Source organism: Lissotriton vulgaris, chromosome 10 (genome assembly GCF_964263255.1).
Source record: "Lissotriton vulgaris chromosome 10, aLisVul1.2, whole genome shotgun sequence".
Taxonomy (NCBI): Eukaryota; Metazoa; Chordata; class Amphibia; order Caudata; family Salamandridae; genus Lissotriton; species Lissotriton vulgaris.
Window position 1 is genome coordinate 56,875,602 of NC_141698.1, and position 24,505 is coordinate 56,900,106.

Below are 24,505 nucleotides of genomic sequence, written 5' to 3' on the forward strand. Positions count from 1 at the left end.
CCGGTTTGTGTCCCTATCACCCTCCCCCTCCTCTTTCCATGCTCTGTCTCTCACCCTCCCTCCTCTTTCCCTCCTCCATTCTCTGACTATTTCCCCCTGCTCCTATGCCCCTCCCCTGAATCTCTCCCCTTGCCTGGTTTTTCCCTTACGTATATGTCCTTCTTGTTTGTCTCGACTTTACATGTACTATGTTGCCAGGCTCTAATAACTGTGTAACCTTTTGTAACGATGTAACCTGCAATTATAGTCTGATACTCATGTAAAGCGCTCTAATACCTCCGGGTCTAGCCAGCGCTATATAAAACCTTTAAAATAAAATAAATAAAAACACTGAGCGAATCCCTTCACCTGACTTCACCTCAGCCCTGAGATAGAAAACTGTAGGTGTGTAGAAATCTAGACCACTAACCAGGGTTAAGAGCCGTGTCAAAAAGTGGACACTTAAAATAGCATTATGTTTTATTTACACTTGGGAGTAAAGCGTCCTTCCAACTCTATTTCTTCTTTTTTTAAACAAAACTATACATTGTCCTTCTTACAAGAGGGGCAGTGGTTATTTTGAAAATTAAAAATGGCATATCTTGCAATTGACTCCATGCCATCCAAGTCTGAAAGCTTGACCGGTTCTAAACCTTTATCCTAGCTTTATCGCTAAAGCTTGAAACTGCAAGCCTAAGAAGGGAAACTATAGAACTACACTTCCCAGCATGCAAAGTGGTGTTGGTGGAACGGGCTCTGTGTGTCAGCATGTTATGCTATGCTATGTGCATTTGTTCTATTGCCCACAATGGTATCCTGGCGCTGAGCAGGTGTGTGTGCCTGACTTGACGGGGATGAATCATTTGTGTATAGTTCTAGAATTTAAAAAAATAGCCCAGGGTTTTAAATGAAAGACGTTGGTGCGCACAAGGGTTTGTTTAGGGACATGATACACCGGTCCCTACCGGCTGGGTCAGTGTCATGCCCCTAAGGCCCGTCTGCTGCTGGGTCTCGTCATGGCGGCGCTTCCTGTGACGCAGAGTCTTAGGTTGTCTGCTGCTGGGTCACATCATGGCGGCACTTCCTGTGAAGCAGTCTCAGGCCGAGTGTTCTGAGGCCTTCCCCAGCACCACCCCCACGGGTCTGGTGTGCTCCAGAAGGGACTGAGCCCGTCTTCAGGCCCGGAGGCTACCGGCCCACGTTCCTAACCCCAGGAAGGGCGGCCGCAGTCTACTGTTGGGTTGGGCCACTATAGAAAACAGGATCTTCCCGATCACCCAACTCGGGACATTGTGTGACGTCACCCAGCGTTAATGACGCCAACATTAGAAAAAATGTGAGGAGGGCGGTATAGTTTACAGCCAGTCCTGCATTTGGGTGGAAAATGTTTACAACGCATCCTTGAGTCCTAATGTTGACCTCCTCTTTAGGTATAAATTGAATTTATGTCTCCTACTACCATGTTATATGGGCAGGTGACGCCGCGCCCCAGCAATATTGACGTCAGGACCTTCAACGTGCTGCTTAGCCTGACCTGACTTTCCCGCCAGCAAGGCCCCTTCCTGTGAGCTAGAGGAAGGGGGGACAGCGAACAAAACCCTGTTATCTCCAGATTAATACATTGGCAAGCATTTACTTTCGAATTAACCTTCAACAGGTGCTAAGCAGGATAGTTAGCGGGACTAAGGGGCATATTATCAAGAACGGCGTTACAATTATCGCCGGTTTAGCAGCAGAAAACTGCCGCTAAAGCGGCGATAATGGGCTTGATAATATGCCCTGGAGAATTCCAATAGAAGCCCATGTTCCCACCAGAACATGGACTTCTATTGGAATTCTCAAGAGCATATTATCAAGCCCATTATCGCGGCTTTAGCAGCAGTTTTCTACCTCTAAACCGGAGATAATTTTTAATGCCGTTCTTGATAATATGCCCCTAAATGTTTCCTGGGAAGTGTTGGGGGCAGTATTATGGCTGAAATTACCAGCAATTTATCACTTGTGTGACCGCATAAGCACCAAAGCACTGTCAGTTTAAACTCATTTTATGTATTAAGCAAGCATGCATTAGGTCTCGCATTAGAGAGAGTTTAAGCATTTGGCATTGTAAATGACATTGCCTTTAATTTATCTGTTTTAAAAACCAACACATAAATAAAAGGCATTGTCATTTGCAATGCCAATAGCTGAAACCCTCGCAAATGCAAGACCTATTGCATTGCAAATGCTTGTTTCACATCTTGTTGTGCAACAGGCCACCGAGACCCTTGACGCGTTCTTCAGAAACTATCCCACCTCATAAACCACAGAGAAACAAGAACTAAGCAGGAGATATCTTAAATGCACGGACAGCACTTAGAAGAGTTTACTAAAAATGTGTCAAGGAACTGCATGCGTTTTTCAACAATTTCTATTGGAATTTATAATAAGTACAATGAACAACTTAAGGGCATCAATCAAGGTGAAAGATAGCAGTGAATTTGCATCAATCTTGAGGAACCTCGGAGCTCAGCCTAAAGGTAATCTAACAGACACTGATCAAGCCAACAGGTGTGGCTAGAATAGACAACGTGTACGAAATAATTATGACAAAAGGTTACGGAAAGCATTTTACCCTTTTGTACATGTCAAAAACCTTTGAAGTATAGAGTGCAAAAGCAAGAAGCATAAAAAGTCCAGTTTATGTGACATATTCTCCAACATAGCATCTTAATAACAAGCATTTGCAATGGAACTAGTCTTACCTTCGGGACTGTTAGAAACAGGGGTCTCTAGTTGGCAATGGCTGGCGCCATTTTCCAAATAGGGATCCTTCTTCTTAAGTCAGGGCAAGTGGGCCACCCCCTTTGACAATCCCTGCTCAACCCTGTGGTAACGTAGCACGAGCAGTTAGGCCTATCTCAGAGGCCGTGTGTGAAGCGTTTATGACCACGTACAATAAGGCCGAAATGACACCACAAAAGAGTTTAGGCGGGCTCTCAGTGGCGGCAACTCTCTCTTAGCTGCAGCAGCCCGCACTGGTTTAGCAAAGGATTCAAAGGCCCCTAGTCCGCAGCCCTCACAGTAGGACTAGAGGCTCCGGATTACTCAACGGAGGCTTCACCTGCAAGTGGAATTAAATGCACAGGAATTCCGACGGCTGACGGGGTAAAGTCTAATGTCCCTGAGACTTCTGCAGGTGGCGCTCTCGATTTAGGCCCTCGGTAGTTTATTCGGCAAGCTTAGTGAAAGTTTCAAAATCCTTTCCTCTGTTCCCTCCGACATAATTTCGTCTTGACATCCAGAAGGAACACACTTGGCCACAGTTTCAGCGCAGCATTTTATACCTAAAAAGTCTTTGTTCTCTAAGGTCGCAAATCACTGACTCCAGTCAGAACCAGTTCGGTGGGGTCGGGGAGCACTTGGTTTACGAGGTGACATCTTGCCCTTTCGGAATGAGGGGGCCTGCTATCAGACACCCAGTGGGAGGTGGAGCCATCATTCACCTTGCCAGGCACCGCCCTACTCAGATCAAAGGGTCACCCCACCACATGCTCTAAATACCGATCCCTCTCTCCAGCCAGGTCTGACCCAGCTGGCCCTGCTTCTCCAAAACCAGACGACCAATACACACACTCGCAACAGCCGGCAGTAAAGCTTTAGGCAAGAAACAACCAGGTTTTTGGAAAAGGCATTTCAAAACATGTGACATCTAAACGGTTCTTATTAAAAAGGTGTCCCTCAATGTTCTGAGCATATGCATACCAAACTCGAGGCTCCAAGGGCCGGATAGGGTGATAGAAAGTAATCCTTATTCACACAGTCATTTTATATACAGGGAGCATTTGCGCTGTTGCAATGATTAGCAGTGGCACGGTGCCCAAAATGTCTACATTCAGCCAACATACAAGACAGGAAGAGTAGAGGGGAAGGGAGACCTACGCCAATGATGCCAGGTCTAACAGGGACCTTAAAAGTATTTAGCCATGCAGCACAGTATCATGGGTGTTATATCTACTGTTCTCATTTAGCCTTACACAATGCCCTGCACGTGAAACATATTTGGAACTCGCAAGCAATGCACTAAAGCAACACATTTTCAAACTGCTTCAATGCCTTATAGATACAATAACAAAATACCATGTTTGAAGCGGCAGAGGCTGTTGACAATGTGTACATTAAGGGAACAGAGATAGAAAACAAGGTGAAGATATGGTTTATTGCCCAAGTTGGGAACTCTTGAACCACGCAACTGGGTTTTTGCCTTCCCCATTTTAACAGAAATTAGCAATCTTGGGTAAATTACTTAGTTTCACTGTCCATCAGATGCCTTTTATGTTACAACCGGGAGTGTTATCAAACAGGTCGAACTCCAGAACAGTGAACAATAATGCATCTAGGTTTCTTTGATCATGAGAAAGGGGTCCAACGTCAGTGAAATAAGTATGTTTTGACATGTTAAGTGTCAGTGCACTTTAAAAATAACGAACCTGGTCCAAGTGTAGCTTGTTTTAATATGTATGGTAGTCACACTCCTATCTGGTATCTTCTGCTTTGTTGGTTCAGTTTTGATTGCATGTATCTGTATTCCGCTTCATGTATGAATTGTAAAGCGCCCCGATACCCCCGGTGGTCACGTTCGTGCTATAAAAAACTCTCAAAATAAAGAAATAAATCTAACAATATTATGCCACATTTTGGAAATCCTCTGCAAAGCAGAAAAGTGACATTGAAGTGCGTACTACCAGGCACTGCAGGACATATGTTATGTTGATTTGAATAGCGGTGTCATGCCTCGCTGTGTTAAACAGTGTGCATGGGGCCTGTGTAGAAAGTGAGAGAATGTCACATTATGCCACATCAATCTTTGGCTTTGTGCTGAGACAGGAAGAACAGGTCGGGCAGTGCTATTAAAAATATAGCAGACACCTGTGACATCATGTACAGTCCATTAAGAAAGGGCAGGCCAGGTGAAAAATGCTGTGAGTTTGCCTTCGGAAGCATGGCAGCCGAGCTCTGCTCAGGTACTGATGAAATGCTAAGACAAGTTGCAACATGGCTTGTGGTTGCAAAGTGTACAAATTAGTAAATTAACGAGGTAGCAAAATTTTACCTAGAACTAAAGGAGGGCTTTGAAAAAAAAACATTGCTCTTTTGTCGAGGTACGAGACCACAGTGTTTCCCTCCTCAATGCGTGCACTAGGTTTAGAAGAATTGTATCTACCTTTAAGAAAGGCGAATGCAGTGTGAAAAATATAAATTCACCATTGTTTCCTATGCGGATGATACGCAACTAATCGTAACCTTATCTCAAAACTCAGAGGAACCAGCCAATCAGTTTTCTTCCTGCTTGAGCGAGATTGCCACCTGGATGACTAATAACTGCCTTAAGTTAAACAGCAGTAAACCTGAGGTACTGATTGTGGGGAAGACCCCCTCTATTTGGTCCTCAACATGGTGGCCCCAGACTCTGGGCCCAACCCCGTCCCCTAAGGAGGAAACGATAAATCTTGGAGTTTGGTTTGACTCCAAACTCTCCTTTGAGACCCATATCAAGAAGGTTGCCGGAAAATGCTTTGGGACCCTGAAAGTCCTAAGAAAAATCTTAGACTTGGTTCCTCTATCGGCGAGGAAAACCTTAGTACATGCCCTTGTCACATCTCAGTTGGTCTGTGGAAACATCCTTTACGTAGGAGCAGCTAAACAATGTCTGAGTAAACTGCAACTCATTCAAAATGCGGCTACACGTCTGGTTCTCAATCTCCCCAGAAGAGCCTCTTCTTCCAGAGCTCTGGACACCCTCCGCTGGTTGCCAGTAGAAAAAAGAATCTTCTACAAAGCTTTGTGCTACTGTCACAGAATTTTTCAGGGAAAAGGCCCTAGTTATCCTCATCATATGCTAATGTCCTATCACCCTGCCCGCAATTTGAGGTTGGCTGGAGCTCATCAGATTGGGAATGCGCTCTTTTGGCTACTTGGCAGCCAAAAAGTGGAACTCCTTACCTCTCTCCTTGCAAGTTGAGCACTCGGAGAACGCCTTCCGTAAAAGATTAAGAAATCGTCATAGAGTTCAACTTCAGAACTGCTATTTTAATGCACTCGAGCAATGTCCTTTCTGGCTATGTGTGCAATGAGAATACGCAACTACTTGGGTTGCACCATACGTTATGAGTGTTATTTTCCATGGAAGTTTATGAAGTTGTGGCATTGAGAAATCCCTTTCAGAATCTACGAATTACTATTTTTGTTTGTCCTGACGAAGACCCAGGAAAAGTGGACTTAGGGGGTTGAAACGTTTTTGTTGCCAAAGTTAATCCTCTAATCAATGGACAGTGTTTATTTGTTCTTATGTCACATGCATTCCAATTATCACTTTTGTAACTACTCATGAGCACTGCACTGCATTTTGGAGCACCAACATGTTGTTCTTTTATTGTACCAGAACATAGGAATATATTTGCACAAGTACAACGGAATGTACCTTCGTTTACTTGAATTTGTTTTGAGCAGCCAGGAGAGGTCCGGGGGAAACGTTATATTTCTTATTTCAGGTACCATTCTTGGCAGGAAACCCTATTCATACAGCCGCTAGCCCTTCTATGATTCAAAGCATATAATGAACTCATGACGACTGTGGGTATGAATCAGAGGGTGTGATGCCCAGAGTATTAGCATGAATCAGGGCTTGCTATGCAAGTCTTCTTAATAGTTAATATGGATCAGCAAGTGATTTGCACTAAAGGAGAATGAGTATAATTCAGGGCAAGCAGCGCACACCCTGAGTGAGAGCAGAATTCAGAGCACGCGGGAGACATATGACAAGTAACAATAAGATTTAGAACATGCATCTATCACATGAAGAGTGTGAAGTAGAGTGTGTGTGATACATACAAGGCCAGTGTGATTATTACTCTGCACAAATTAAGTTTGGAATTCAGTCTCGAAGAGTACGAGTGTTTGGAGCACACATGACGCGAGAACCTGATCATAGCCAAAAGTACACATGATTATGAAAGTGTGTCAAGCTTCTTTGTTGGAGACAGACACACTAGGTGCATGGTTATTTATACTGACACCTTGCTTCATGCAATGTGGAGTGACTGCAGGTCTGGGAACAGAGAGTGTACAAAGGGGTCAGTGATTGGTGGTTATCCATAGGTGAGAGCTCTGCGGTACTCACTTGTATGGGTTGGCATTGCAGATGGTCACTGCTGGGAACTCCATGGCCTTGAACCCGACGGACAGGGATACAGAGACCCCGTAGGACAGGTATGTCTGGATGGCTACCCCCCACTGCCAGAAAACAAGGCTAGCAAAGATGAGTGTCAGCAGGAACCACATGACCTTCTTCTTTGGCCCCTCGCTGATGATGCGTTTCGGCCCATGCGTGTTGGTGTTGTCACAGTACCAGATCAACAGCTCCTTGTATGTGTAGCCGGGACCCTTCTGGATCCGGTGCAGGGCCCGCCGGAAGTACTTCTTCACCTTCCTCATTTTGGCTTCTGGGACACAAAAGAAACACCAAGGTCAGATAATTTCAGCTAATGCAATAAAAAACATAGAATCCCTCTTATCCCCATGTCCCAGAGTTGGTTATTAAAAACAATTGCAAAGAAACACTGCCCAGTCTCTGCACAGGAAATGTTTTCAGGTGAAAATGCCCCTGAGAAAGAGGGATCACATGGCTCCATATTAAAAAAACACACATTTCCCTTTTCCACACTTTCCTTTTACAAAATAATGCATCTTGCCCAATAGAAAACGTTTTTCATTTTCTGAACTAAGGCTACAATGATCAAACAGCTTTGTTGCAATGACAACTGGGATGAAAACTGGGTGTCCCGATGGCCTTCCATTAGCCTGCACCTAAACTCCAACCACTCCATGAGGCTGGTTGGGAGGGAACCATGCACGAATATACTTTGTGGCAACCCTAATATAGTGGGTGTCACACCTGGGTAGATTTCATTAGTCCTCTGAGGAAACTAGGCCTTTTGCAGTGTAAAGAAAATCAGACCGGTATTTCACATCCCTTCCTCTAAATTGTGATTACAAAATGTAGCGGTGTTTGGAATCCAGCAAACCTGTCGGAGAATACAAAATTGTCTCCGAACATTGTACATCACGTATCCCTAACTCACTAGTCTAAAAGCCCCAAGTTGACATGCAGCATCCTTTAGTTTCAAAGGTCTCAAATCAGTGTTCTGTCTGACATCATCCCTCCTAGCAACCAGTCTTTCACTTTGCTCTATCCTGAATTTAGTTTTTGTCAATACCTTTTTCAATTTAGATGGCTATTGAGTAATTGGAGGCTAATGCACTTGGGCACATTGGGCCTCATTTACAATAAATGACGCAGTACGGCGTCGCAAGCCATTTTGCTGCGCCAAGCTGCGTCATTTTAAAAGCACAAGGAAGTGTTATATTTACAACAATACTATGCATCCCTGCACGTTCCCCTGCACTGGCGCACAATTAGCTGCCACGCGCCAACGCAGGCACTCTTGCACCATGGTGCAAGGGTGCCTGCGTTGCGGGGATGATTGTTGTTGTGCCGAAGGGATACCTTCCTGCACAAAACAATCATTGATGGTATTTACTCTTTCTATGCGAGCTGCAGAAAAAAAAGTGCTACAAAAAAAGTAACGCACTGGCGGCGCAGGGGGGCTTTTAAAAAAGCCCCAAGTGATGGTGTGTCACTTTTTTTGATGCTCCGGTGACGCAGTGCGCTAGCCCATATTTACAAGGCCACGCAAATCCACCCTGCGTGGCTTTTCAAGGCCTTGTAAATATGGTCTCTTTTTCACACATCACTTTGAGTGAAAGGGGCATGCCAGGGGTGTTACTGTGGTTGTTCCCACGCAACACCCATGGATTCTGCCGCACTCCCAGATTTACAACATTTTGTAAGCCTGGGAATGCGTCAGAATCCTACAGGTGCAACGAGGAGAAATGCTTTTATTTCTCCTCGTTTTTCCTCTTTCTACATGTGCTGCACTTTGCATCATGCATGGAAAGAGGAAAACACCATGAATTATTGTTTTGGTGCAGGAAGGTGCCTCTCCCTGCACAACAACAATCATCCCCGCAACGCAGGCACCCTTGCAACATGGTGCGAGGGTAACTGCGTTGGCGCGTGGCAGCCAATTGTCCGCCAGCGCAGGGGAAAGCACAGGGTGTGTCATAATGCTGCAAGTATGCCGCATCCCTGTGCTTTTAAAATGACACAGCTCGGTGCTGCAAAATGGCTTGCGGTGCCGCACTGTGTTATTTTGTAAATGAGGCCCTATTTGTGCAGCAGGACAAATATGAAAATGATGCCTCTTTCAGAACTTGTAGGATGCGGTGAAGGAACAGCCTTTATAACTTTTTAATTCTGATTTATGCAGCTATATCCATCGCTCACATTCAGGAGAAAATGTCAAACCGCTTTGTAGCCAAAGCAACATGAGCAGCAAACATGCTGCAATTTTACACTCATATGTGCTTTGGGGAACATTCAGGGTTTGGTGGGCTGTGCTCCATTCAACCAGGGCAGCAGAGAGGTGTACTCCATTACCCTATCAGACGACAGCCTACCTGATGGAGATGTCTATGCCTTCAGACAGGGGCGGCTCTAGGCTCATGGCGGCCCTGGGCAGGGAGCGAAGGTAGGGGGCCCCGGAAGAGAGGGTCCGGGCGGGGCGGAGCGCGGAGGCCAGTGAAGAGGGGGTGGTCAGGGTGTTTGGAAGTGGAACAGAGCCGGAGGCCGCCAAATCCCTGCCAGGGGCCACCCCGCAAATATGTATCCATCCTCAGAGGATTCTTATATTAAAGGATATAAATTGGCGTGGTGGCCCCTGGGGTTTGGTGGCCCTGTGCAGGTGCACAGCTTGCACATGCCTAAGGCCGCCTCTTCTTCTGAGGAGCTTCTGCCTTGGCAGATGCATTGAAAGCACTTTAAATTTGACGACCCACCGCCATGTTTATGTGGCTGCTCAGCAAACTTTTTTGTTTTTCATAAACTATCTCCCAAGGCATTTTTTTTTGTAAAGCAAGAAAAAAAGAATGGTACTGAGGAAGTCATTTTTTTAACCTGTTTTGGTCCACCAGGTGTTCACTGGAGGCCTTGAACAAGAAAAACAAGTACATCAGAATGTAAATAGGGCTTACGGTATGAGGTACTTACACCAACGGCGCCATGTCCGTGGGGCCATTGTTTCATCTGGCGGACTCAGTGTTGGCTCTTCTGGTGGAAACATAACAGTTTGCCTGACAATAAATAGAGCGGGTGTGCACTGCCTCTTGTTACTGGGGGCCGATATTGCAGCACCGCTGCAAAACCGATCCCCGGTAACAAAACCAACCCCCACTGCTGAAAAACCTGCCCCCACCCTTCCAGCCTCCCAGGGAAATGCCTGATGCCCACTACAGCCAGTCTTGCTCTGTGTATGTTGGAGCACATGATGGTGCAAGGGTGCCTTCATTGCAGGCAGGATTGTTTCTTTTGCAGGAAGGAACACCTTCTGGCGTAAAAACAAGCCTTAGACGCATTCCGTCTTTCTAAGTGTGCTCCTAGAAAGAGGGAAAAACAAGGAAAAATAAATATGTTTCTCCACGTTGCGCCTCTTTTGCGAAGGCGTAGCATTTTGACGCATTCCCAAGTTTACCTGTCTTGGTGAATATGGGAATACACCAAAAGCCATGGGTGGATCCTTGGAAAAACCCACTCTCCACCCATGGAACGCCTCCCTGGCACAAAGTAACGCATGTTAGTGACTTGTGCTGTTTACTGTTACTACATATTTACCATGCAATGCAGAGCCAGGCAAGGTGGCCTTGCATGGATTACTAAATCTGGTTTAAGGGTTGCGATACCCTTGCGTCACCCTGCGTGACGCAAGAGCAATGCAATCCAATTATAAATCTGGGCCATCGTTCTCAGAACATGCCATGTATGCCACAGCACATCATTCACAGATAGTCAGGGAATGGCAACGTGGATGGTGGGAAACAGCAGACTTCAGCCGATGTACTGCAGAGTACACACAGGTATGGTGATGCGGTTTCTGGGGTATATCACCATACTTGTGGACGACCATATCATACAGCCGTCTGGATTGGCCCCACGACTATCACAGAACATGTAGGACTGAGAGAGATATTTGGTACCGAGATTACAGTATTCTGGGGCTGGGAGCTGGACTGTATAGTCGAGTGTAGGGGTGACTGAGAACATTTTGCTGCACAGCTCCTACTCTAATGTGTCTGATCTGCCTGACACTTCAACCCACTGGACCCAACCAACAAGGGCCCTCATATTGATGCAGGACGGACGAGCGTCCGACCGACATTGTATTGGGATGGAGACCGGACGACATGTAGTCTGCAGCTCCGCCTTATTACCTGTGAAGGCGGTTGGAAACATGCATTTTTCAATTGTGGTTTGTGCTGCGGGCTGGAAATGGGGCGCAGCACATGCCACAATTGAATAAGGCATATTTACAAACATCTCTACACCGTGAGCCAAGCTCCACGCGGTGCCTGGGACAGGGTGCAAGTGCAAGGGTATATGGCGGGGGCACCACGTGTGCCCCCGGACCCCTTAGTGGAAGTCAAGGGGATATGGGGGCCCTGCTTGAGGCCCCCCAAAGTCCTTTTCCACCTGCTATTTCATGGCAGTTGGACCGCTATGAAAAGGCAGAGGGAAGCAGGCATCGTAATCCCTATGGCGGAGCCTGATCAGTGACCGCCCCTATTATAGGGATTACGGTCCCACTGCTGCTCCGACGGGCTCCTTGAGCCTGTCGGAAAAGCAGCGGTCGATCCCTCTGCCCGATGCCTCCAACAGCCTGATCACAATCCAGGTGTCAGACCCCTTCAGTAGATGTCGGTGGGCCTGCCACCGACACCCTGTCAGTGGCGGGCCCACCAACATCGTAATGAGGGTCAAAGAGTCCACTGGAAGTGCACCCGGCTGCAAATCCAAAGATTGCCCCCTCTCCACCGTTGAAGGTGGCTATTGCCCCCTTATTCCAGGCTATAGGAAAACTGGTTGGTGGTGGCAGCAGATTCAGGTTCAAGAGCATAGACCATTTTACCTGTACCTCCTGTAGGGAGATTTTCCCTACCTACCCTTTTGTTTAAAATAATGTGCTGCTTGGATTTTACTGGTGTTTTTTAGTCATGCCTGGACCTGTAAAGAGGCACTGTTGCATCAAAACAAAGAGCCATTGACCAAGAGTTTCAGTCTGCATGTTTTTGTTCTTCATGAAGAATTGGACAAAACTAGGTTCTAGCTGCAAGCCATGAGCTGAGGTCTGTTCTGCCAGCAGAGAATAGGAGAAGGCCCCCGACCCGGAACACCTACACCAAAGCTTGTGAATCCAGGGCCACAGGGAGTTTGCATCCCATTATCTCCGTATCCGCAAGATGGTAGAGGGCCCGCAGACAGCATTACAGGGGTGCATGAGTGTGGAGCCTACATTGTCTCCGACACACCCTACATTGTTCTTGACATTATAAGAGCCCACCCTTGCCTCCTATTACCCCAAGAAGGACACAAATCTTTTTTACCTTAGGGTAGTGACCCATTGGCGGTGGCTAGTTTGTCTGATTCCAAAACCAATCGAATCCTCTCTCAATCTCTTCTGGTTCCAGGTGTATGATTTTGAAGATGCTTTAGTGCCCTAACGGCCAGGTACCCAGGTGATATCCTCTGTCCAGTGGGTGCACCTGCCAACTGAAAGTATCCAGCATGACTTGTCAAGTTTTGATATATGGGCTCAGAAAGTTTTGGTAGCCCTGCAGGACTGGCTGGTTGTTAGCTGTAAACCAGCACTAGTAATTTCCCCACTCACTGGACCTTGGCTGCTAATAGTCTGGTTGCACTTTTAACTGGACACTAGAACTTCGTATCGTTAGAGAACTAGACCTTGACTTGGGTGTGACTTCTTTGCATTTTAGATGATTGGATTTCAGTAACTTTACTTTTTCTAACAATTTAGAGGAGCATTGCTTCTTTATCATCCTTTTCATTGGATGACATGTATTCTTCCAATGCTCACTTTCAAGGAACTATTTTTTTCCTTTTTTTTCAGTACAGCATGGAAGTAGACTAGAGTAGTGAAGTTTATTGTGTAGCACAGCACACAGCAGCCTCGGGTTAGCACCATTATTACAAGGTACAGGACATTGCAGCCTTGGGATTGCACCATTACTGCAAAGCACATCACACAGTGGCCTTGGGTTTGCACCATTATTGCACAGCACACAGTGTCTTTGAGGTAGCACCATTTTTGCAAGGCACAGCAAACAGCAGCCTCGATGGCACCATCAATGCAAGGCCAGCACATAGCATCTTTGGGGTGGCACCATTATTGCAAGGCACAGTGTCTTTGGGGTGCCCCCATCATTGCAAGGCACAGCACACAGTGGCGTCGGGTGGCACCCTTATTGCAATGCATGGCACAGAGCAGCCTCGGGCGGCACCTTAATTGGAAGGCACAGTTCACAGCAGCCTCAGGGTGGCACCATTATTTCAAGGCACAGCAGCCTCGGGTGGCACCATTATTGCAAGGCACAGCACACAGCAGCCTCAGGGTGGCACCATTATTTCAAGGCACAGCACCCAGCGGCCTCGGGTGGCACCATTATTGCAAGGCACAGCACACAGTGGCCTCTGGTGGCACCAATATTGCAAAAACTAACCAGAATGCCAATACTGATAAACCAATTTTAACTACTAAATAGTTAGTGCAAGGAAAACCAAACCAAGCACTAGTATGCTTATTAATTGCTTTTTATTTGCAATATTCAAAAATAATTTTCTTTTTATGAAAAAACATGTAGGGAATATACATACAAACAATGCAGCACCAATGAATATTTACTACACACTATTACTTTAAGTCATAACCCATTCAAATAGTCAAACATACAATTGCAGATACTCATACTCCACTCTAGCACTCACCACATTCATACACAACACAAAGTCCTAAGGCAGCCAATCTTAATCTTTAGCGAAAGGCCGCACCACTACACAAACAAAGTACTGTTTAGAAAATTAAATGGATGTGCACTAATTTTACAAGAATACAATAGTCTTTTTTACAGTGCCCCAACAACTTAATCAAAAGATATAACCAATTGTTTAGTAGTGGAACTAACAGAAAGGTCAACGCGTTTCGAACCACGCCCGCTTGGGGGGTTCTCATCAGGACCAGAAACCACTGTTAAGGAAAAAACAAACACCAAATGAAGACCTTTCTTCAAAACAAGTTTTAAAAGCACTCCAGCTAGTCCAACTAGAGCCTCTGCTTACCAGATTGTGGTGTTTGCCACCGCCGTGGACTTCCTAAGCTCTTGGATGCTGATGTGAATCTACAAGAACAGAATAAAGAGATAAAAAGCGTCCCGTCATCAAGAACTTTCAACCAACGTCTCGTTCACATACCCATTTCACTAGAGGTGATCACTTACTTCCTCAAGCTGTATTGCCGATTGAACTTGTAGCACTCCAGACCATTCGTTGTAGCTCACCAATTTCGGGTACCTGTACAAAATCATTGTAAGAGTATAAGGATGCCGCTTTTTGCCCAAGGATTAGTAGTTTAACCAGACAGTCTAAGCGGAGTCCACCCTCGATACAGAGCATACCTGTTAGTTTAGGTGTATACACGTTGGGAACCGCTGCTTCCGCTTCCCCTGCCGTTGGCTGTTTATTCACTTTACCAACTGCGAAGAAATACAACAAGATGCCGTATGAGTTGGCACCATTACTGCATTGATGGGCTATGCTTTGCTATTGTAGCCCTCCCATTTCTTACCTGAAGTGGTTGCTCAATCTCACGTAACGCCGTTGCAGCCTATGCTTAGTCGGGTCTGCTGTTCAGGAAGCACTTGGCTGAAACCCGGAAGATAAAACGGGGCTGATCTCCCGCAGTGTACGCATCACTCGCACATTGCATGTGCGTTGGTTGGCGGGAATTGTAGTTTCCACTTGGTCATTGCAACAGAGGAACTCTCCTCGTGTAGATGTTGAACGATGTTATAATTGCATACGTTGGTCTAATATAAAAGATTACATCTGAGTAGTTACTTCATTTCTTAAAGACACTAAACGGCTGTATGATTTTTTTTTATATAATACGTGTGACCTACTTGGCCAATACGGATCTTCATGATGTCGGAGGAAATTCCTCCACCAGAATCTGTATGATCTCATCATGGGGGCATACCAGTTCTGTGGGGAAGGAGAGATATACTTGTTTGGCACATCTCACAAACCCAATTGAATTCATGAATGGTGCTGTACTCCAAAAATGGGGTGGAGGGCTTGAAAGTTCATTATAGCAGAGTCAGTTGAGAAATTTAAAGGGTGACGACCTCATGGGACACTCTCCACTGGACATAGGCTTACAGATTGTATAATTCAGATAATTAATTTAAACCTGGCACAGCCGTGTCAAATTTCAGAATGAGCATGGCTTCCTTCTGGGATGGCTTCAACTCCATGTCACCTCCTCTAGATCACGTTCAACTTTGTGGATTATTGTCCACCGGATGTCTCCTTCCTGATGAGAATTTCTAATCCAATGGTTGACCAGTGGAGCAGAGGATACAGAATTTCTTATGCGTGATTTGTGCTGCATTTGTTTTGCCAATGTATAGTAAACCGCAGGGACATGTAATGCCCTAAACAACAAGTCGTGTTTTGCAGTTAGTAAATGCATTGTGTTTCCAATGGACATTTTTATATGAGAATAAGGAACCTTCTATAGTTTGATTACAGCAGGAACAAGTGCCGCACTTGTGGTGCCCTGTAACAGGTTTAAGACCCAATAAAGTTCTCAATGTTTGTTTGGGTTGTTTCTTGACTACTGCCCTCACGATAAAGTTCGAAATACTCTTTTCTTTCTTAAACGCAAACATGGGGACTAATTCAAGATCTTTATCCAAAATTGTTATTAAGTGCCAATTATGAAAAATGGCTTTCTTCAAGTTGCTAGAATTTGGACAAAAAGTTGTCACACACACTTGACGGTCTAAAGGGGATTTAACCCTCCTTTCCAATAAAGTTTTGCGGGGGGGGTACACCAGGCCCGTTTCATGGCCCCTTTAACCAGTTTTTTTGGGTAGCCCCTTTCTCGTAAGTTGCTGGTTAGAGTATTAGCATTTATCGTGTAGTCTTCTCTGTGGAAGCAGTTCCTGCGGATCCTTAAAAATTGCCCATAAGGCAAATTTTCGCGCAAGCTTCTTGGGTGATTGCTGGAAAACAGGAGAGAATGGATTGTTGTTGTAAACATTGCATTCTTCGAACATTGACACTTACTATATACACAGATACCACAGGATGAAGCTATAGAGGTTCTATTTTATTTTCTGGAAAAGCGTGAAAAACCTGTCCGAGTCCCCTTGGAATACATCACTAAATGGGCTGCTTTTACTTTGAAGAAAAAATATTTTTCATTTGGGGAAGACTTCTTTTTTCAAATTAAGGGAGTCGCAATGGGGTGTCCATTTGCCCCAGAGCTGGCGGTATTGCTTACGTCAGTGTTTGAAGAATGCAATGTTTACAACAACAATCCATTCTTTCCTCAAATCACCACATGGCTCCGCTTCATAGATGACGTGTTTTTAGTGTGGTCCGGGAATGAGTCACAACTAATGTCATTTTTTGATTGGCTAAACCATAGGACACTGGACATCAAATTCAGTATTTTACATTCAGCGCACACAATTCCATTCCTTGATGTCGAAGTACATTCAGCAGGGGGTGGCTTAATAACAACGTTATATAAAAAGAAAACAGATAGAAACAATGCTCTCCTATTTTCCAGCAATCACCCAAGAAGCTTGCGTGAAAATTTGCCTTATGAGCAATTTTTAAGGATCCGCAGGAACTGCTTCCACAGAGAAGACTACACAATAAATGCTAATACTCTAGCCAACAACTTATGGGAAAGGACTACCCAAAAAAACTTCTTAAACGGGCCATGAAACGGGCCTCGTGTACCCCCCCGCAAAACTTTATTGGGAAGGAGGGTTAAATCCCCTTTAGACCTTCAAGTGTGTGTGACAACTTTTTGTCCAAATTCTAACAACTTAAAGGAAGCCATTTTTCATAATTGGCACTTAATAAAAAATTTGGATAAAGATCTTGAATCAGTCCCCATGTTTGCGTTTAAGAAAGAAAAGAGTATTTCGAACTTTATCGTGAGGGCAGTAGTCAAGAAACAACCCAAACAAACATTGAGAACTTTATTGGGTCTTAAACCCGTTACAGGGCACCATAAGTGCGGCACTTGTTCCTGCTGTAATCAAACTATAGAAGGCTCCTTATTCTCATATAAAAATGTTAATTGGAAACACAATGCATTTACTAACTGCAAAACACGACTTGTTGTTTATGGCATTACATGTCCCTGCGGTTTACTATACATTGGCAAAACAAATCAGGAAATACGCCAACGCATTACGCAGCACAAATCACGCATAAGAAATTCTGTATCCTCGGCACCACTGGTCAACCATTGGATTAAAAATTCTCATCAGGAAAGAGACATCCGGTGGACAATAATCCACAAAGTTGAATGTGATCCTAGAGGAGGTGACATGGAGTTGAAGCTATCCCAGAAGGAAGCCATGCTCATTCTGAAATTTGACACGGCTGTGTCAGGTTTAAATTAATTATCTGAATTATACAATCTGTAAGCCTATGTCCAGTGGAGGGTGTCCCATGAGGTCGTCACCCTTTAAATTTCCCAACTGACTCTGCTATAATGAACTTTCAAGCCCTCCACCCCATTTTTGGAGTACAGCACCATTCATGAATTCAATTGGGTTTGTGAGATGTGCCAAACAAGTATATCTCTCCTTCCCACAGACTGGTATGCCCCCATGATGAGATCATACAGATTTTGGTGGAGGAATTTTCTCCGACACCATGAAGATCCGTATTGGCCAAGTTGGTCACGTATTATATAAAAAAAATTCAGCCAGCTGTTTAGTGTCTTTAGGAAATGAAGTAACTACTCGGATTGAATCTTTTATATTAGACCAACGTATGCAATTATAACATTGTTCAACATATACACGAGGAGAGTTCCTCTGTTGCAATGACCAAGCGGAAACTACAATTCCCGCCAACCAACGCGCACGCAATGTACGCGTGATGCGCACACTGCGGGAGATCAGCCCCGTTTTATCTTCCGGGTTTCAGCCAAGTGCTTCCTGTACAGCAGACCTGACTAAGCATTGGCTGCAACGGCGTTACTTGAGATTGAGCAACCACTTCAGGTAAGAAATGGGAGGGCTACAATAGCAAAGCATAGCCCATCAATGCAGTAATGGCGCAAACTCATACGGCATCTTGTTGTATTTCTTTGAAGTTGGTAAAGTGAATAAACAGCCAATGGCAAGGGAAGCGGAAGCAGCGGTTCCCAACGTGTATACACCTACACTAACAGGTATGCTCTGTATCGAGGGTGGACTCCGCATAGACTGTCTGGTTAAACTACTAATCCTTGGGCAAAAAGCGGCATCCTTATACTCTTACCATGATTTTGTGTAGGTGCCCGAAATTGGTGAGCTACAGCGAATGGTCTGGAGTGCTACAAGTTCAATCAGCAATACAGCTTGTGGAAGTAAGTGATCACCTCTAGTGAAATGGGTACGTGAACGAGACGTTGGTTGAAAGTTCTTGATGACAGGACGCTTTTTTGTCTCTTTATTCTGTTCTTGTAGATTCACATCAGCATACAAGAGCTTAGGAAGTCCACAGCGGTGGCATAACACCACAATCTGGTAAGCAGAGGCTCTAGGTTGACTAGCTGGAGTGCTTTTAAAACTTGTTTTGAAGAAAGGTCTTCATTTGGTGTTTGTTTTTTTCTTCACAGTGGTTTCTGGTCCTGATGAGAACCCCTCAAGCGGGCGGGGTTCGAAACGCGTAGACCTTTCTGTTAGTTCCACTACTAAACAATTGGTTATATCTTTTGATTAAGTCTGTTGGGGCACTGTAAAAAACTATTGTATTCTTGAAAAATTAGTGCACATCCTTTTAATTTTCTAAACAGTACTTTGTTTGTGTAGAGGTGCGGCCTTTCGCTAAAGATTAAGATTGGCTGCCTTAGGACTTTGTGTTGTGTAGGACTGTGGTGAGTGCCAGAGTGGAGTAGGAGTATCTGCAACTGTATGTTTGACTATTTGAATGGGTTATGACTGAAAGTAATAGTGTGTAGTAAATATTCATTGATGTTGCATTGTTTGTATGTATATTCCCTACATGTTTTTTCTTTTTTCATAAAAAGAAAACTCTTTTTGAATATTGCAAATAAAAAGCATTTAATAAGCATACTAGTGCTTGGTTTGGTTTTCCTTGCACTAACTATTTAGTAGTTAAAATTGGTGTATCAGTATTGGCATTCTGGTTGGTTTTTGGTATAGTGGACTCAGCCTTACTGATCAGAGTCAGGCCCATTTTTGTTATATACCATTATTACAAGGCACAGCACACGGCGGCCTCGGGTGGCACCATTATTATAAGGCACAGCACACGGCGGCCTCAGGTGGCACCATTATTATAAGGCACAGCACACGGCGGCCTCGGGTGGCACCATTATTATAAGGCACAGCACACGGCGGCCTCGGGTGGCACCATTATTGCAAGGCACAGCACACGGCGGCCTGGGGTGGCACCATTATTACAAGGCACAGCACACGGCGGCCTCGGGTGGCACCATTATTGCAAGGCACAGCACACGGCGGCCTCGGGTGGCACCATTATTACAAGGCACAGCACACGGCGGCCTCGGGTGGCACCATTATTACAAGGCACAGCACACGGCGGCCTCGGGTGGCACCATTATTGCAAGGCACAGCACACGGCGGCCTCAAGTGGCACTATTATTGCAAGGCACAGCACACGGCGGCCTCGGGTGGCACCATTATTACAAGGCACAGCACACGGCGGCCTCGGGTGGCACCATTATTGCAAGGCACAGCACACGGTGGCCTCGGGTGGCACCATTATTACAAGGCACAGCACACGGCGGCCTCGGGTGGCACCATTATTGCAAGGCACAGCACACGGGGGCCTCGGGTGGCACCATTATTACAAGGCACAGCACACGGCGGCCTCAGGTGGCACCATTATTACAAGGCACAGCACACGGCGGCCTCGGGTGGCACCATAATTGCAAGGCACAGCACACGGTGGCCTCGGGTGGTTCCATTATTGCAAGGCACAGCACACGGTGGCCTCGGGTGGCACCATTATTGCAAGGCACAGCACACGGCGGCCTCGGGTGGCACCATTATTGCAAGGCACAGCACACGGTGGCCTCGGGTGGCACCATTATTGCAAGGCACAGCACACGGGGGCCTCGGGTGGCACCATTATTACAAGGCACAGCACACGGCGGCCTCAGGTGGCACCATTATTACAAGGCACAGCACACGGCGGCCTCGGGTGGCACCATAATTGCAAGGCACAGCACACGGTGGCCTCGGGTGGTTCCATTATTGCAAGGCACAGCACACAGCGGCCTCGGGTGGCACCATTATTGCAAGGCACAGCACACGGCGGCCTCGGTGGCACCATTATTACAAGGCACAGCACACGGCGGCCTCGGGTGGCATCATTATTGCAAGGCATAGCACACGGCGGCCTCGGTGGCACCATTATTACAAGGCACAGCACACAGCGGCCTCGGGTGGCACCATTATTGCAAGGCACAGCACACGGCGGCTTCGGGTGGCTCTATTATTACAAGGCACAGCACACGGCGGCCTCGGGTGGCACCATTATTGCAAGGCACAGCACACGGCGGCCTCGGGTGGCACCATTATTGCAAGGCACAGCACACGGCGGCCTCAAGTGGCACTATTATTGCAAGGCACAGCACACGGCGGCCTCGGGTGGCACCATTATTACAAGGCACAGCACACGGCGGCCTCGGGTGGCACCATTATTGCAAGGCACAGCACACGGCGGCCTCGGGTGGCACCATTATTACAAGGCGCAGCACACGGCGGCCTCGGGTGGCACCATTATTACAAGGCACAGCACACGGCGGCCTCGGGTGGCACCGCACCATTATTACAAGAAAATAATTTTTCTTTCTGGAAAGAGGATTTTCATACATGTTCAGTGAAAACCCTGTTCTTCTCTACGGTTAGGTTTTTATTCTAGCAGAGCACAGCACACAGAGGATTGGGGTGGCACCGTGTATAGCGGAGCACAGCGCACAAAAGACTGCCATGGCACTATTTATATCAGTGCACAGAGGATTGTGGTGGCAACGAGTATAGCGCGGCAGATCGCACAGGATTGGGTTAGCACTGTGTATAGCGGGGCACAGCACACAGAGGATTGGGGTGGTACCATGTATATTGGTGCACAGAGGATTGCGGTGGTACCATGTATATTGGTGCACAGAGGATTGGGGTGGTACCATGTATATTGGTGCACAGAGGATTGGGGTGGTACCATGTATATTGGTGCACAGAGGATTGGGGTGGTACCATGTATATTGGTGCACAGAGGATTGGGGTGGTACCATGTATATTGGTGCACAGAGGATTGGGGTGGCAACGTGTATAGCGGGGCAGAGCGCACAGGATTGGGTTAGCACTGTGTATGGGGGTGCACAGCCCACGGAGGATTGGGGTGGCACTATTACTGGAAATCAGACTCAGAGCACAGCACACAGCGGTCTGGGTGGCACCATTACTGGAAATCAGAGCACAGCACACAGCGGTCTGGGTGGCACCATTACTGGAAATCAGAGCACAGCACACAGCGGTCTGGGTGGCACCATTACTGGAAATCAGAGCACAGCACACAGCGGTCTGGGTGGCACCATTACTGGAAATCAGAGCACAACACACAGCGGTCTGGGTGGCACCATTACTGGAAATCAGAGCACAGCACACAGCGGTCTGGGTGGCACCATTACTGGAAATCAGAGCACAGCACACAGCGGTCTGGGTGGCACCATTACTGGAAATCAGAGCACAGCACACAGCGGCCTGGGGTGGCACCATTACTGGAAATCAGAGCACAGCACACAGCTGTCTGGGGTGGCACCATTACTGGAAATCAGAGCACAACACACAGCAGTCTGGGGTGGCACCATTACTGGAAATCAGAGCACAACACACAGCAGTCTGGGGTGGCACCATTACTGGAAATCAGAGCACAGCGCACAGAGGTCTGGGGTGGCACCATTACTGGAAATCAGAGCACAGCGCACAGAGGTCTGGGGTGGCACCATTACTGGAAATCAGAGCACAGCACACAGCGGTCTGGGGTGGCACCATTACTAGACATCAGAGCACAGCACACAGCGGTCTGGGCAGGGCTTGTAAAAACAAACACAGCTCAGTAATCTGGGGATTCCGTGCATAGGACATCACACAAAGTTGTGCAGGATGGAAATCCGAGCACGGCGCGGAGCAGCAGCCAACGCCTCCGGGGGCAGCTAGAACCGACTTCCTCCAACGAGTTAAACCGCCGCATGAGCTGTGGAAAGATCACTCTTCAGAAATACAGGGTTAATGTAAAGAGTCTGTCTGTCCGCAGCAGCGCCGATGGAGAGATACTGTAATTACCGCATTCCTGCAGAGCGATAACACGCACTTAACCTCGCCGGGCACCAGCCTGCGGTTAACCTGGAAAGTGAGAGGGGGCGAAAGGCATAGAATGGGCGGGAAGCCTCGGAGGGGGGTTGGGGGGGTGGCGAGAGGAGAAGGATGAAAGAGAATGGAGACGTGTCAGAGAGAGTGAAAGAGAAGGGTGGGGAGTAAGGAAAAACATTGGGAGATGAAGGGACCGAAAAGAGCAGAGAGAAAACGAAATGGAGTCCGGTGGGAAAGAGATAGTGAAAGCAATAAATAAACATTGATCATGAAGGGAGAGCGTAGGTGCGGCGTGGAGGTGAGAGCAAGCAGGATGAGAGGGGAACACGTGTCGTGACTTCAAAGACAGAAGGAGGGGCGGGATAGGGGAGCGCTTGCTGTCGGCCTGTTGAATATTCCCGCCTCTTAATGTCCAGCTGCCGACGCGAAATCATTGCACGCATGCGCACTGGCAGCTCTGGATTTTTACTCTCCACCTGCCGGGCTCCCCCAAAAAACACTTCTCGAACACTAAATATATGAGAATGATCCTTCCCTCGAATATTTGGAAGCATTTCCGTTTCTCGCCGCCTTTTTTTCAGGGGAAACAAATAAATGGCACCACACTCGGGAGGGCGCAGGCGGATGGGGAACTTTGGCACTTGCAATACTGGCTTTTCCAGAAGTTCTGCCAGAGGCAGGAACAATTGAGTCGGTCCTGAGACGTCCACCGCTGCTCGGTGGACTTAGCTTCATCCTCTGCACCCAAGCGCTTTCTTTGGCAGTTGTTGGCAGCATGGGGGCACCTGTGGAATGATGCCCAATGCCCACTCCTAGTAGCGTTATGGGCCTCACAGAACAGGGGTAATTCATGGCAACTTATCACCTCCCTGGGATCATGCCTGTGGCCCACCCCTAGTAAAATGCTTGCCCCGTATAATAGTCGCAATCCTTTGCATCTTTGGGGTGTTATCCATTGCCCATACGTGTAAAATACTGGCCCTGGCATACTTGTGGGTCTGGCAGCATAGCGGTAATCCTTGGCATATTGAGGGCATCCATGGCAGTATGGTAGCAATCCTTGCTATATTGTCGGCATCCACTGCCCAATGGTGGTGATTCTTGGCATGCTATTGTATTGTATTGGAATTGCATTCGTACAGCGCTTACTACCCCTGACGAGGTGTTGAAGCGCTTTTTCGGCGAGTAGCACGCTACTCCGGGACCCACAGAGGATTAGTGTTGAATTAGTATAGTGAAACATGCAAGTCAATTTTAAGTGGTGGATAGGTTAGTCAGTTATTTGGATTGGAAGGATAGCAGAAGGATAGAGGAGGAAAAAAGGTTTGTATTTATATAGCGCTTGTTACCCCTTATGGGGTGTTGAAGCACGCTACTCCGGAAACCCATAAAGGATTAGTGGTGAATCAGTATGGTGAATTATGAAAGTAAGTTGAGTGGTGGATATTAGTCAGTTATTTGGAGTGAGAAGGATAGCGGAGGGATAGAAGGGGAAGAAAGGTTTGCATTCATATAGCACCTGTTACCCCGATGGGAGTTGAAGAGCTTTTCGGGCGAGTAGCACGCTACTCCGGAACCCATAAAGGATTAGTGTTGAAAATTAGTATAGTGACATATGAAGTAATTTGAGTGGTGGGTATGTTATTCAGTTATTTGGATAGTGAAGGGTGGGTTGCGGGATAGAAGAGGGAAAGAGGTTTTTATTTATATAGCGCTTGCTACCCCAATGGGGTTTTGAAGCGCTTTTTTGGCAAGTAGCATGCTACTCTGGAACCCATGATTAGTGTTTAATTAGTATGGTGGAACATGAAATTAATTTGAGTGGTGGATATGTTAGTCAGTTATTTAGATTGAGAAGGGTTGTGGAGGGGTAGAAAAGGCGAAAAGGTTCGCATTTATATAGAGCTTGTAACCCTGATGGGGT

General features: G+C 46.6%; 1 protein-coding gene across 1 annotated transcript in view; it reads right to left on the reverse strand.

Annotated features, from left to right (window-relative positions):
- The window catches only part of SCNN1B (sodium channel epithelial 1 subunit beta), a 163,674-nt gene that overhangs the window by 89,959 nt on the left and 49,210 nt on the right, over positions 1 to 24,505 (reverse strand). The window contains exon 2 of the mRNA XM_086940444.1: positions 7,139 to 7,460. Within this exon, the coding sequence (XP_086796570.1) occupies positions 7,139 to 7,460 (322 nt within the window). The remainder of the gene's footprint in view (positions 1 to 7,138; positions 7,461 to 24,505) is intronic.